This window comes from Erinaceus europaeus, chromosome 2, assembly GCF_950295315.1.
Source record: "Erinaceus europaeus chromosome 2, mEriEur2.1, whole genome shotgun sequence".
NCBI lineage: Eukaryota > Metazoa > Chordata > Mammalia > Eulipotyphla > Erinaceidae > Erinaceus > Erinaceus europaeus.
The window spans coordinates 74,907,308-74,921,988 of NC_080163.1; the positions used below are offsets into that span (position 1 = coordinate 74,907,308).

Consider the following 14,681-nt stretch of genomic DNA (forward strand, 5'->3'; position numbering starts at 1 on the left):
AGGAATCCACAGAGATATAATTCCATACCTTTTCTGCTTCCAGAGTTTTGTGTTCCCATTCCATCCATTGGAAGCTTCATTACTTCTCCCAAGGTCACATATATAGGTTGACTATTATATATATATATATATATATATATATATATATATATATATATATATATATATATATATATATTTGTCTCCCCCCCCCCCCAATGGTACTGTCTCCTTTTTGAGTGTCCTTTCTTTTTTCCTTTTCTCTCTGTCTGGGTTCTGATGGAATGGGAGTTTAGAACCCTTTCTTCAGTCATTTTCCCATAGCATTTAACCCCTCTGGGAATATGGATAGTATGGACTGAAATTCTTTATGGGGTGCAGAAGATGGAAGATCTGTCTTCTGTAATTGCTTCTCTGCTGGACATGGGCCTTGGCAGGTTGATCTATACCCACAGCCTGTCTCTCTCGCTCTCTCTTTGTTTTTTTAAAGCAGGATATCCTCTGGGGGGTAGCTCAAACTGAGGTAAATAGTTTCTGCATCTGGATGTAGACACGCCTTTCCTTCTGCTTAGTCTTTAATGTGTTGAGTCATTCTATTGTCAGGACAAAAGTAGTCACAATGTACCATAGACCTCAAATTTCTCTAGTCAGACTTTATGATTAAGATGGAAGCTGTTTGCCAGAGAGTTTTTCTTAAGTGTTTGCTCAACCTATTTCAAATATTCCTCTATGATGCACCTCAGATTATCTATTTCCGTACTCTTGCAAATTTCAGGGAAATTCACTGTTAGCTCTTACTCTACATTTCTTTGCTGAATTTGGGGTAGGGGATGGAGAATTTTCTGATATTCTCATTATCCCTATATCTTGGGCAAGCACTGTGTTTCTTGGCAACTGAAGAGTCACCCTTTCAGTGACCTTACTCCTCTGCTAAACTCTGGTGTACATGTACTTCTTTCTTTCATAAAAGAAATCATAAACTTCTAGATTCAGCACATATTCCTGTCCCTTCCAACAGTAGTTTAAGGCTTTTTTCTCACAGTAGAGATGGGCTTTATGTTTTTGCTTGAAGCACTTCCTTTTCAATGAGGTAGTACTCTGTCCTAGACTCTGTATAATCATCCACTGAAATCTGTGGAAACAAGCCTGTGAGTGGGCAAAAGTTCTTATGTGTCTATAGCCTCTATGGTTCTATCTATAAGTCCTGTGTTAGTTCAAACTAAATCTTTAGTAATCCATTAAAAACCTGTTACTGAGATATGAGTGATACTCATTTTTCCTCAAATTAACAGAGTAGGACGACCTAGACTCCCTTTGGAGAGTGGAGTAGTCCTTACCATTGCTAATCCTGGAGAAGCTCAGAAGAGGGTTTATACTGATATTCCTGATGGAAGTGATCAGTGATGGTGGAGAGAGAGGTCTATGAGAAGTCTAAGGCCTTAGGATATTTTGTATAAATGCATACATATCTATACGTGAATGAGTAGAGGTAAATCCATTGTGGTTAAAAGTTTGACTGTAGGGAGTTGGGCAGTAGCGCAGTGGGTTAAGTACAGGTGGTGTAAAGCACAAGGACCTGTGTAAGGATCCTGGTTCGAGCCCCCAGCTCCCCACCTGCATGGGAGTTGCTTCACGGGCGGTGAAGCAGGTCTGCAGGTGACTTTCTCTCCCCCTCTCTGTCTTCCCCTCCTCTCTCCATTTCTCTCTGTCCTATCCAACAACAACAATAACTACAACAATAAAACAAGGGCAACAAAAGGAAATAAATATTTTTTAAAAAGTGAAAAAAAAGTTTGACTGTACTAGGTGGATGAGAATTTTTAGCTTCTACTTAGAATGGAAAAGGCATTGTTCTTACTCTTAGGATTACAGCTAGTCCTAGACCAATGCAGATTTATAGATGTGTTGATTTAATCAGAATGCTGAGTTGGTAGGCTAGCCACAAAAACTGAAACCAAAATTAAGGAGCTAGCCATCCAAGAAAAGATAGAATGGTAGCATGTATTTTCCTGCAACAAGAAAAACAAATAAAATTAGGCAAATCTATGTATGTAGTGCCAGTGACGAACCTGGGACCTCTTGCATATTATATGAGAACATCAGATTAAGTTTCTAAAATATAAAAAGTCTGTAGCAAAGAATGTCTTTAAAGCTCAGTGAGGGCAACAAAAGGGAAAATAATATTAAAAAAATAGAAGAAAAAAAAAAGCTCAATGAATTTGGCATAACCAAGGAAAGAATCTGTAAACTTGAAGAAAGACTAGTAAAATTATCTAAATTGAAATGCAATGAAGAACATGAGAAAATACAGCAGAACATCCATTAGTTATGAGATACTGCCAGATAGTCTGAATAAATAATTAAAAACTCAGGAGACTAGACAGTGGAATAGAATAGGTAATGAAGGGCCAACTTTTCCCAAAATCAGTCACTAAATCTAGGATCTAGGAAACTGAGGGAACATAAAGCAACAGAATCTCAATGAACAATAACAGAAAAACACAAAAGACATACCCTACTCAGACCTTTAATACTGAACAATAAGAAAAGATAAAAGCTAGAGAAAAAGAAGTATAACAGACTTAATTTATACAAACCTAAAGACAGTGCAGTGACCAAAACTTTTCTCCCATCCAAGTACTAACCAGGCCCGACTCTGCTTAGCTTCCGAGATCAGACAAGATCGGGCGTGTTCAGGGTGGTATGGCCGAAGACATGACCAAAACTTTTCAACCTGAAATTTTATACACAGCAAAAATAATCTGTCAAAAGTGAATAACTCACAGTAATAAATTCAGTATTACAGAAACAGAATTTAGTGTCACCAGACCTTATTACTAGCTCTCTTAAGTTTTAGGCAAAAGCGATCTGACAATAACGTACACAATGACTTGTGATCTATATAGGTGAATGTAAATGGAATACATGCACATATGGATAAAATTTATATTTTTATAATAAAAAATCTCAATTCTTTAAATATTGCTCCAAATTATAGTTGACTATAAAATATTAAACATGTAGTTTGTATTTAGAGCATACAAAAAAAAAAGTAAAACAGTGAATATATTGTTACAACATACTGCACGTGGACTGGTATAATTTATTAGAAACTAGGTAGGCTCTGTTTAACTAAGAATTGTATTGTAGTGTTAAAACATCAAAAACAGCACAAGATTTAATGTCAGTTACATCTCAATAAAAAACAATAAGCCAATAGTAGATATAAAACAAAGTCATAAAAATATACTTAGTTAATCCAGATGAGCACAGAAGTAAGGTGGGGGAAAAAAGAGATCTCAAAGGAGTAGGTGGAATAGAAACAGTAAGCGAGATGATGGATTTTGTTCTGATCATATCTATAATGATATTAAATATAAATCATGCAGACATACTTATTAAGATGCAGGATTTCATCTATATAACCATAGTAAATCACCAAGCATACTAATTTAAAGTAGATCTAATCCCTCAAAATGTAATCGAGATATTTTCATATTATATGCAAAAACAAAGTAGGAATGCGAAAACAAAATAGAAAGTCACTTCAGATATAAAGATATAGGTTAAAGGAATATAATACTTATGGGCTGGTACAGTGCACTTGCTTTTCCGTGTGCATGTCCCAGGTTTAAGCCTGACCCTCACCACCTGGAGGGAGCTTCAGTGCTGTGCTTCTGTTGGCACTGTCCCCTCCCCCAATATCTGAAAACGTTCTCCCAGGCAAGAGAAGCCCTGGTGATTATCCTGTCCCAGCAATAACAGCAAAAATAAAATAAAATAATTAATTAAATATACACTATTACAAACACTAATCACAGTAAAACTGGAGTAGCTGTTAATATCAGTAGACTTAAGAGCAAAGCAAATCTCCCATGGAATAGGAACATTACCTATTGCTCAAGAATGCAAGAGGGGCTGGGTGGTGGCACACCTGGTTGAGTGCACACATTATAGTGTGCAAGGACTTGGGCTCAAGCCCCCAGTCCTCACCTGCAGGAGAAAGCTTTGCAAGTGGTGAAGCAGTGTTGCAGGTCTCTCTCTCTCTCTCTCTCTCCCTCCCTCCCTCCCTCCCTCCCTCTCTCCCTCTCTCCCTCCCTCTCTCTCTCCATTTCCCCTCTGGATTTTTGGCTGTTTCTATCCAATAAATAAGTAAAAATAATACCAAAAAATAAATGCAATAATGAATAACAGTTGTAAATTGGTACTTATCTAACCACAGAACTTCAAAACTATGTGATAAAGACATATATAACTTAAAGGAAGAATAAATAGGTCTACTATTACTATTGGAGTCTATCACTTCTCATTGAGTAACTAGATGGGAAGGCTAGTAAGAATGTAAAAAGTCTGAGCAGTGGTTTATGCACACATGGCACAAAGTGCAAGGACCTGTGTAAGCATCCTGGTTCGAGCCCGTCTCCCCACCTGCAGGGTAGTCACTTCACAGGCGGTGAAGCAGGTCTGCAGGTGTCTATCTTTCTCTCCTTCTCTCTGTCTTCCCCATCTCTCTCCATTTCTCTCTGTCCTATCCAACTACAATGACATCAATAACAACAATAATAGCTACAACAATAAAACAACAAGGGCAACAAAAGGGAAAATAAATAAATATTTAAAAAATAAATCTAAAATCTGAACACTACAGCTGGCTTGAACTAAGTGCCTCGTGCTTGCAGGTTATGTGCTTGACATCTATGTTTCTTCCCTGACTTGACTTCTTTTGAGATACAGAGATATCAGAGCACTGTTCCATCACCCATGTTGTTCCACTTGCTTTGTCTCTGTGGTACTGGGGAATCAAACCCTACATTTAGTTCTGTTACTGAGACAGTCCCACACCCTATTTTCTATTTAAAGCATACTTCTTAAAGAAGAACATCTGAAGCCACATGCATTTATTTCCTATTGCTTTCACAACAAATTATCACAATCTTACTGGCTAAAAATAATACTAAGTGGGGCCGGGGTGGTGGTGCACTGGGTTGAGTGTACACACTACAGAGCACAAGAACCTGAGTTCAAACCCCTGGTCCCCAGCTGTATGGGAAAAGTTTCATAAATGGTGAAGCAGAACTGCAGGCATCTCTCTCTCTCTCTCCCCATCTCTTATCTCCATCTTCCCACTTGATTTGTATCTCTATCCAATAAATAAAAAAAATTTTTTTAAATAAAAAGTTATTTTTTAAGGAGATAGATTTTTTTTTTTTTTTTTTTTTTGCCTCCAGGGTTATCACTGTGGCTTGCTGCCTGCACTACGAATTCACTGTTCCTGGAGGCCATTTCTCCCATTTTGTTTGCCCTTGTTGTTGCTGTTGTTGTGACTGTTGCCATCGCTGTTGTTGTTGTTGGATAGGATAGAGAGAAACAGAGAGGAGGGAAGACAGAGGGGGAGAGAAAGATAGAAACCTGCAGACTTGCTTCACCGCTTGGAAAGTGATGCCCCCTGCAGGTGGGGAGCCAGGGACTCTTCAAGCCAGTCCTTGCGCTTTGCGCCATGTGCACTCAACCTGCTGTGCTACCTCCCTGCCCCCAATACATCTTTTTAATGTATTTTTTAAATTGACTCATGGTGGAGTCAAAATATAATAGCAGCTAGTGTTCTTGACTAGTCATCAGTAATGACATGAATTCAGATAATCTGAAACAGATATATGAGAGATTTGTCAGTAGTTGTTGATTTAGCATTGAAGCTAGTTAATTATTTACTTTTTTGCCTCCAGGATTATTGCTGGGGCTTGGTGCCACTGCTCCTGGCAGCCATCTTTTTTCCATTGCTGTTGCTGCTGCTGCTGAATAGGACAGAGAGAAATTGAAAGAGGAGGGAAGACAGAGAGGGAGACCTGCTTCACCGATTGCAAAGTGACCCTCCCTGCAGGTGGGGAGTCTGGGGCTCGAATCCAGATTTTTGAGCCTCTCCTTGTCCTGCCCTTTGCATAATGCACTTGACCCCGTGTGCCACCACCCGGCCCCCATTGAAGCTAATTTTTAAATTTCCTTCCTCTCCTTCATCTTCTCTTCTTCCTCTTCCTCTCCTTTTTTTATGGTTATAACTTTTTTATTGATTTAATTATGATTGGCAAGTTCGTTGAATAAGAGTACAATTCTACACAATTCTCACTACCAGAGTTCTGCATCCCATCCACTGAAAGCTTTCCTACTTTTTAAAGATTATTTTAATATTTATTTATTTAATATCTATTATTTAATATTTATTAAAATAAATATTAAATAATAAATAATATTTATTATTTAATATTTGTTTAATAAATAAATATTATTTTAATATTTATTATTGTTTTATTGTTGTTGTTATTAATGTCATTGTTAGTTGGGTAGGACAGAGAGAAATGAAGAGAGGAGGGGGAGAGAAAGACCTGCAGACCTGCTTCAATGCCTGTGAAGCGACTCCCCTCAGGTGGGGAGCTGGGGGCTCGAACTAGGATCCTCAAGCCAGTCCTTGCGCTTCGTGCCACATGCGCTTAGCCCGCTGCGCTACTGCCTTGACTCCCAGCTCTCCTATTCTTTATCCCTCTGGGAGTATAGACCCAGGATCATTATGTGGTGTAGAAGGTGGAAGATCTGGCTTCCATAACTGCTTCTCCACTGGATATAGGCACTAGCAGGTCGATCCATACTCCCAGCCTGTTATCTTTCCCTAGTGGAACAGGTCTCTGGAGAGGTGGGGTTCCAGGACACATTGGTGAGGTCATCTGCCCAGGGAAGTAAGGTTGGCATCATGGTAGCAGCATCTGCAACTTGGTGGCTAAAAAGCATTAAGATATAAAGCAGAACAAATTGTTTAATCATCTGAGACCTAACAGTAAATTTAGAGCAGGTGAGATTTGGGGTCTCCATTTTGGAAGAAGCTAGTAGGATTATTTTAGGTATATTACAAGGGGCCCATGACTTTACTAGTTTTTGCCTGAGTCTGACAGCTAACATGCAGATGGGCTAAAGGTATTGTCTGGGGAGATGGTGTCAGAGTTGGAAATAAGACTAGAAAGCTGGATCAGGGAAGAAAGTAGCTCCTAAATATGGTAAAAGAATACAGTTATTTTACTTTATGTATTGGAGGTAAAAAGTCTACTATGAGTTACCAGGATTGCATTCTTTCTGGAGACATTCAGAGAGAATAAATTCTTTGATTCTTCTAGCTCTAGATACTGCCTGCATTTCTTGGCTCATGGCCATACATACACCCTCTGCTGTCTCCTTCTACCTGCATTGCTCCTTCCTATTGAGAAAAAAAGGCAGAGAGACAGTGAGAAATACCACAGTATTAGAGCTTCTTATCATTTGGTGGCACTCCATTTGGTGCTGGGCCTCAAACCTAGGCCGCACATGGTGGCCAGGCACATGCTTTACTCAGTGAACTATGTCTCCTGCCCCAAGAGAAAACATGTATTACCAGAAGTTCCAGATGCCCACTTTGAGGTGTGATTTGCTGTATGAGTATGTTTTGGAATGAGAAAGGGAGGAGAGAGAAGTCTGAAACAGCACAGTGTATTGCCTTCCTAGTTGGTATGTAGTTTGTTAGTGAATTGTCCTGGCAGCCCATGAGAAAGGCAGCGGTGATGCATTACTGCGTTGACTAGGAATCTACAAGGCAGGTTCAGGTGTGAGTTGCCCAGTGGAGCAGTCTCATTGTTGAGGAGCTTTCTTTTGCATTTCAGAGTAAATAGGTTTTAGGATTTGTTGCCACAAGAATTTATCTGAGATGTGGTCTGGTAGGTGGTGCAGTGGATAAGCACTGAACTCAAGCATGAAGTCCCAAGTTCATTTCCCGGAAGCACCAGAGTGATATCTGGTTTTTTTTTTTTTTTCTCTCTCTCTCCTCTATTTCTCATAAATAAATAAAATAATCTTTAAATAAAATCAGATGTTGATAATGACTTGTTATCTGGTATTTGAGTCTGTTTAGGAACAGAATTTAAGGTATAAGAAATGACTTTCATTTTGAACACATTTGCAGTTATGATCTCTTGGTTGCAAAAGTAATGATGTGGCAGGGGACATATGTAAGCTGACAAGAAGACCTTTCTCTTTTGTTCTTTTTTTTCTTTTAAAATTTTTTTTAATATTTATTTTATTTTATTTATTCCCTTTTGTTGCCCTTGCTGTTTTTTTTTTTATTGTTGTAGTTATTATTGTTGTTGTCGTTATTGGATAGGACAGAGAGAAATAGAGAGAGGAGGGAAAGACAGAGAGGAGGAGAGAAAGATAGACACCTGCAGACCTGCTTCACCACCTGTGAAGCGAGTCGACTCCTCTGCAGGTGGGGAGCCGGGCCTCGAACCGGGATCCTTATGCCGGTCCTTGTGCTTTGCGCCACCTGCACTTAACCCGCTGCGCTACAGCCCGACTCCCCTCTTTTGTTCTTTAAGGGTTATGAAGAAATGTTTGCATCTTATTTCTTTCACTTTGATGACCTCTAAGCCACTAATCTCCAGGCCACTGTCAAAGTTCATCACCCCATGTGTATTTTTGGTTTCCAGTCTCCCTGGGTGTTTTCTTGCTATTAGGAAGGGAAATGGCATATACTGAACTTGGGGGAGAGCTAAATATTGGAATAAAAAGAGTTTGTCAAACTCCTTTTATCCCCCAGGAAAGCAGGAAGCCTCAGTCACATTATCCTTCACTTACTAGACTCTAAAAATAGAATACTACTGATCTGGTCTATAATGTTGCAGTTCATGTTCCCAGGCCCTGCTACTCACAGTTCAGCATTTGAATGTTGCTTCCTTACTTCCTGTTTTTATAATGAAATCTCAAATGTGCTAATATAGACCAGAGGGAGTAAGTAATATTGAAATGTGGTTTTCAGTCACTGAGTTGCTATAGCTTGCAAACATCTGTTTGTAAAATAACTACTGCCTTTCTGGCACAGAATTTCAGAAACTATGGAGAAGTGTCACTGTGGATTCAATGGATGAGGAGAAAATTGAAGAATATCTGAAGCGACAGGGTATTTCTTCTATGCAAGACACTGGACCAAAGAAAGTGGTATGTAATGTCTAGGAAAAGTATATAAACGTGTTTCTTGTGAAATGTTAGCTTGTTTCCCAGTCTGCTCTCTGAAGAGCAGGTAGTTCTGTCTTCTAGGTTTTGTGGGTCCTAATCTAGTGAGCTTGATCAGATACAAACCCATTTGTTTAGGGCCAGCAAAAAAAAAAGGGGGTGGGGTGGGTGGGCGGTAGCTCAGTGGGTTAAGCGTACATAGCACGAAGCACAAAGATTGGCATAGGGATTCCAGTTCAAGCCCCCGATTCTCCACCTGCAGGGGGGTTGCCTCACAAGCGGTGAAGCAGGTCTGCAGGTGTCTCTCTTTCTCTCCTCTGTCTTCTCCTCCTCTCTCCATTTCTCTGTCTTATCCAACAACAGTGGCATCAATAACAACAGCAATGAAAACCACAACAATGATAAAACAACAAGGGTAACAAAAGGGAAAAAAAGTAGCTTCCAGGAACAGTGGATTCGTAGTGCAGGCACCAAGCCCCAGCAATAACCCTGGAGGCATAAAAAAACCCCACTAAACCCCATCCATAACATGATAAAAACAAAACAACCCCACCAAACTTATTATTAAATAGAAATGGAGAAGGTCCAGAGGGGCAATCAAGAGGAAGAGAGACACCTGCAGTATTGCTTAACTATGAAGCTTCCCACCCTGCAGATGGGAATCACATCCTTATACACTGTTAACATGTGCACTCTGCTAGGTGCATCACCACCCAGCCCTGCCAGCAGATCTTTTTTCACCCAAACTATCTCACTCACCTCTTCATAGAAATATTTACTGTTAGGCTTTAGCCATACCAAAGTAGTCCCCACATATATAGTCCAGTTTCTTACAGGAACTTGCTTTGTTATCTTGGCCTCCCAGAGAGAGGTTAGCTGTACTCTTTTTCCTTTTGTTCTCTGTGAACCATTTGATTTAGGTTCTTGGCATTGCTTTAGCCTTGCTTGAGCACACTGAATTTTCCTTGTTTATTTTCACATCCCTAAAGGACCAGAAATTACTGATCTTATAGTCTCAAATCTTGCAAAAAAGGAAGGTTTGTAACTTAATGTAGATTTCTGTTTTGTACCAGTACTTTGTGTAAGAAAGCAGTCAGGATGAGGAATTATTCACCAACATGTTAGACTGTAGTTTTGTTTTTTGTTTTTAATTATTTGTTTATTTATTCATGAGAAATATAGGCAGAGAGAGAAAGAACCAGACACCACTCTGGCACATGTGCTGCTGAGGATTGAACTCAGGACCTCATGGTTGAGAATCCAATGCTTTATCCACTGCGCCACCTCCTGGACCACGACTAGTTTTATCCCTCTTGTCCACCATCAGACTTTATGGGTTCCTTTACTTTGTATGTGCCTGTGTGTGTTGGAGTTTTTGACTTTTTTAAAGGAAAAAATTAAAAAAAAAAAAAAAAAGGAAAAAAATTGGGGCTGGATGGTGGTGCACCTGGTTTAGGACACATGTTATAGTGCATAAGGACCTGGGTTCAAGCCCCTGGCCTCTACCTGCAGGGGGAAAGCGTTGCAAATGGTGAAGCAGAGCTGCAGGTGTCTCTTCCCATTCCCTCTCATCTCCCCTTTTCTTCTCAATTTCTAGCTGTCTCTTATCAAATAAATGAAGATAGTACCAAAAAAATTTAAAATAGGGAGTTGGGCGGTAGTGCAGTGGGTTAAGTGCACATGGCGCAAAGACCGGTATAAGGATCCCGGTTCGAGCCCCCAGCTCCCCACCTGCAGGGGAGTCGCTTCACAGGCGGTGAAGCAGGTCTGCAGGTGTCTATCTTTCTCTCCCCGCCCCCCCCCCGTCTTCCCCTCCTCTCCCCATTTCTCTCTGTCTTACCCAACAACAGTAACAATCAAAACAACAATAGAACAACAAGGGCAACAAAAGGGAATAAATAGTAAATAAATTAAAAATAAATAAAAAGAAAAAATGATGGTTTTGGAGGTAGGGTAGTGGGTAAAGTATTGAACTCTCAGACGTTAGATTCCCAAGTTGTATCCCTGGCACTCCATCTGCCTGAGTGATACTCTTGTTTGTTTTTTTCTCCCCTTATTGGGGGATTAATGTTTTACATTCAACAGTAAATACAATAGTTTGTATATTCATAACATTTCTCAGTTTTCCACATAACAATACAGCCTGCACTAGGTCTTCTGTCATCCTTTTCTAGGACCTGTACTCTCTCCTCCATCCACCCCAGAGTCTTTTAATTTGGTGTGATACTCTTGTTCTTATCAATAAATCTGTTAAAAATAAAAAAGGCATCTGGTATTGGGAGAGACTTTTACCATGAATTAATGTACTTGTAGCACTTTGTTTTTTTCTGTTGCTTAATTTGATTTTTTTTAAGTGCAAAGAGTAGCAAATAGTATATAACAAACACTTAATATGCCCACCCACTTGCCAATTTTGTTGTAGATAATCTTGAAAAAACTTCACTGCCTTTCTTTTTATCCATTTAGTGCCTAGAATAGTTCTGGTATGCTTTTGTGCTAGCCTTTCTGTTTTCAAATAGAAGTAGTGCACTCATAGTGACAAAAAACATAGGTTTTTTTTTTTTGGCCTCCAGAGTTATCGATGGGACTCGGTGCCTGCACTATGAATCCACTGTTCCTATTTTTTCCCTTTTGTTGCCCTTGTTGTTTTTATTATTGTTGTTGTTGGATAGGACAGAGAGAAATGGAGAGGGGAAGACGGGGAGAGAAAGATAGATACCTGAAGACTTGCTTCACCACTTGTGAAGTGACCCCCTGAAGGTGGGGAGCCAGGGCTCAGTTCGAACTGGTATCCTTTTGCTGGTCCTTGCACTTTGTGTCATGTGCACTTAACCCGCTGCGCTACTGCCTGGCCCCCAAAGCATAGCTTTTTGATTGCTGTTAGGGAGCATGTAGTGGATTAATGTAAAAGGACTACAAAGAAGGGGTAAAAACAAAACAAAACAAAAAAAATCCCAGTATTTATTACGCCTACTTTTTGTGCATTTTAGTTAACTCACTGTAGCATCTCTGAGTATTGTTTGTTTTTTCCTTTCCCCTTAGGCACCTATTCAGAGACGGAAAAAACCAGCTTCACAGAAAAAACGACGGTTTAAGACTCATAATGAACATTTGGCTGGAGTGCTGAAGGACTACTCTGACATTACTCCTGGAAAATAATGAGCAGATTAACAAAATACAAAGTCAAGAGCTTTCTTGTTGATGCTGTGATCTGAAGACTGACTGTCTTCCCATTGTTTCTTGGGACTAAAGAGAGGAGCAGTTCAGTTTACAGAACAAGTGGAAATTATCCACCTCAAAGCCTACTTTAATAGAAAGGCGAATGAGAAATGTGATAATCCCTGTTAACCTTCTATTACTTCTTGGGAAAAAGGTGCTTAGCGTGGCACACCAGGTGTGTTTGCTATTATCTCTACTTCTAAGTGGTCCCTGGTTCCATTTTCCTCTTTCATTATTTTAGAGCAACTTTGCAGATAGTCTCATGTATAATTATTTGTTTATGCCAAAAAAGACCATATTTATAATAAAATCATTGGAAGACACTCATAGATATTAGTGCGTTCAGTTTGTTTTCATTTTGGCAGTGACTGTCAACAGATCTGATCCTTAACCACAAAGTGCTCATGTCTGAGGTATTGTTGAAGACTAATCTGTGCTGTGTTACTGAGCATATGGATCTTACATTTGGAATACAGAATGTACCTGTAGTCAGCAAGTAAAGCAGTAAAGAAACACCACATCCAATCTTTTTCTTTTTAAAGGATAAAGGTTTTTGACTTCTTGGATTTTGCAAGTCACAGTCTTAAGCATATTCTAAAGTGATGGATACTTCCTTGCTAAAGTGAACATCAGCTTCACTATGTCTCAGCACTCATGGGAATTAATCCTAAGATTCTTCTAGCAGAAACAATCTCATGGAAGCCATTATAAATATGTGTTTTTTAAGAGTTGTGATGACTTTGGGGAAATCTCTGGTCATTTCTGCCATCCATGAAAAATGCCCTTTTTACTTATTTATGCTTGTTATATGTTTGGCATCTAGTCACCGTATCACAAGCTGAAGTTGTAGTGGATTAGAAAACCAGATTTCATTGTACTCAGACCAAGACAGAATGGTAACCCAAAGCTGTAAGTATCTTATACGGATGACAGGGAACTGTTTGCTCTCTTTGTTCTTTTTAGCACATTTAATCTACTTCTCACCCATTTTCATTGTGATCTTTTCTCTCCCCCCTTCCCCTTTTTGTTATCTTTTAGTACACCTCTTACATCTAAGCTTGCAAACATGGTATTGGAAGATAAAAAATGGAGACTCCCCACAGTATAGAAGGTGGCAAACTCTTATCTCACTATGTATCGCAGAGTATTAGTAAATGGCAGCAAACTAGTTTTTTTCTTTTTCTGTGGTAAAGAAACTAGATCTAGTTTATACCTTGACTTGACTCCTACTTCTTGTGTGTCTGTTTTTACCATCCTGTTTGTGAGCTAGGTCTAGAAATATATTTTGACCATCTCAGATACCTGCTTGTGTTTTTTGTGGAGCCAAAAATCAGGGCCTTGATCGTGGGTTTTAAGGTAAGATATTTTACTGTTGGTTTTATATACTAGCTAAGCTTATACTTATCAGTACTTTATGAACTGGTATGGTTATTTTCTTGCTAAATTGTCACACTTTTAAATTCTTTAGTTTTTTTTTTTAATTGCACTCTCGTGTGTTAAACTTTGAAAACCTTTGCTTTTCACGTCTGAAAATTTTACACAATTCTTGTAAACAGTTGTGACTACCTAGTTGTATTTGAACATGATAATAAAAAAAGGTCTTTCACCAGTTCTTTTGGATGTCTAAAGACATATCCACCAGAAATCTGATTTAAAGTTGAATTCATGCTGTCACTTCTGTCTGTTCCTGTTACATCTGCTGACCATCTAGAAGCAAGTGGGATGAGCATGGCTGGGTGAGTTAAAATCACTAAGACAATCTATAGTGCACTTGATCTATAATTCATCACAATGACTCAAGGCTTTTAGGGTATAGCTCAGAGAAATATAGTTGATGCTTAAAGTGTAAAAAGTGAACGTTTGACTGCTACTGTCACATTCTGTAAGTATGAACAAATGATGTTCAGTCTCTGGGGCCAGAGGAGCACGTGATACCTGTGGAGCAGAGTACTAGCAAAAAGACAAACAGCTTTGTGTTAACAGGGATGGCACAGTGAATGTATAGCCTTTCATTTCATTTGTGAGATGCTTAAAAGCCACAAGCAGGAGAAAACATGTTCTGACTATATGAGATGGCTTTCCTGTTCTTACCAGCTAACAATTTTTTCAGTAATAGAAATAGAATCTGGACCAGGTGAAGGCGGTGCACCTGGTTAAGTGCATACATAACAGTGTGCAAGGACCCAGGTTCAGGCCCCTGGTCCCCAACTGAAGGGAGAAAGCTTCATGAGTGGTGAAGCAGGGCTGCAGGTGTTTCTCTTCCCGTCTATCTCTCCCCCTCAATTTCTGTCTCTATCTAATAATAATTAAAAATAAAAACTCTCAGTGTATTTAGTTTATTTAATAGTTTTAACTACTGTTTTTACTTACAAAAAGTTCACTTGTGGGGAAGATTCTGGGAAATTGTTTTTTATTTTTTTAATATCTTTATTGGGGGATTAATGGTTTACAGTTGACAGTAA

General features: G+C 39.2%; 1 protein-coding gene across 1 annotated transcript in view; it reads left to right on the forward strand.

Annotated features, from left to right (window-relative positions):
* The window catches only part of GTF2E2 (general transcription factor IIE subunit 2), an 84,644-nt gene extending 72,096 nt beyond the window's left edge, over positions 1 to 12,548 (forward strand). The window contains exons 7-8 of the mRNA XM_007532139.3: positions 8,870 to 8,985; positions 12,043 to 12,548. Coding sequence (XP_007532201.1) covers positions 8,870 to 8,985; positions 12,043 to 12,159 — 233 coding nt within the window. The 3' untranslated portion in view covers positions 12,160 to 12,548. The remainder of the gene's footprint in view (positions 1 to 8,869; positions 8,986 to 12,042) is intronic.
* The last annotated feature ends 2,133 nt before the right edge of the window (positions 12,549 to 14,681 follow it).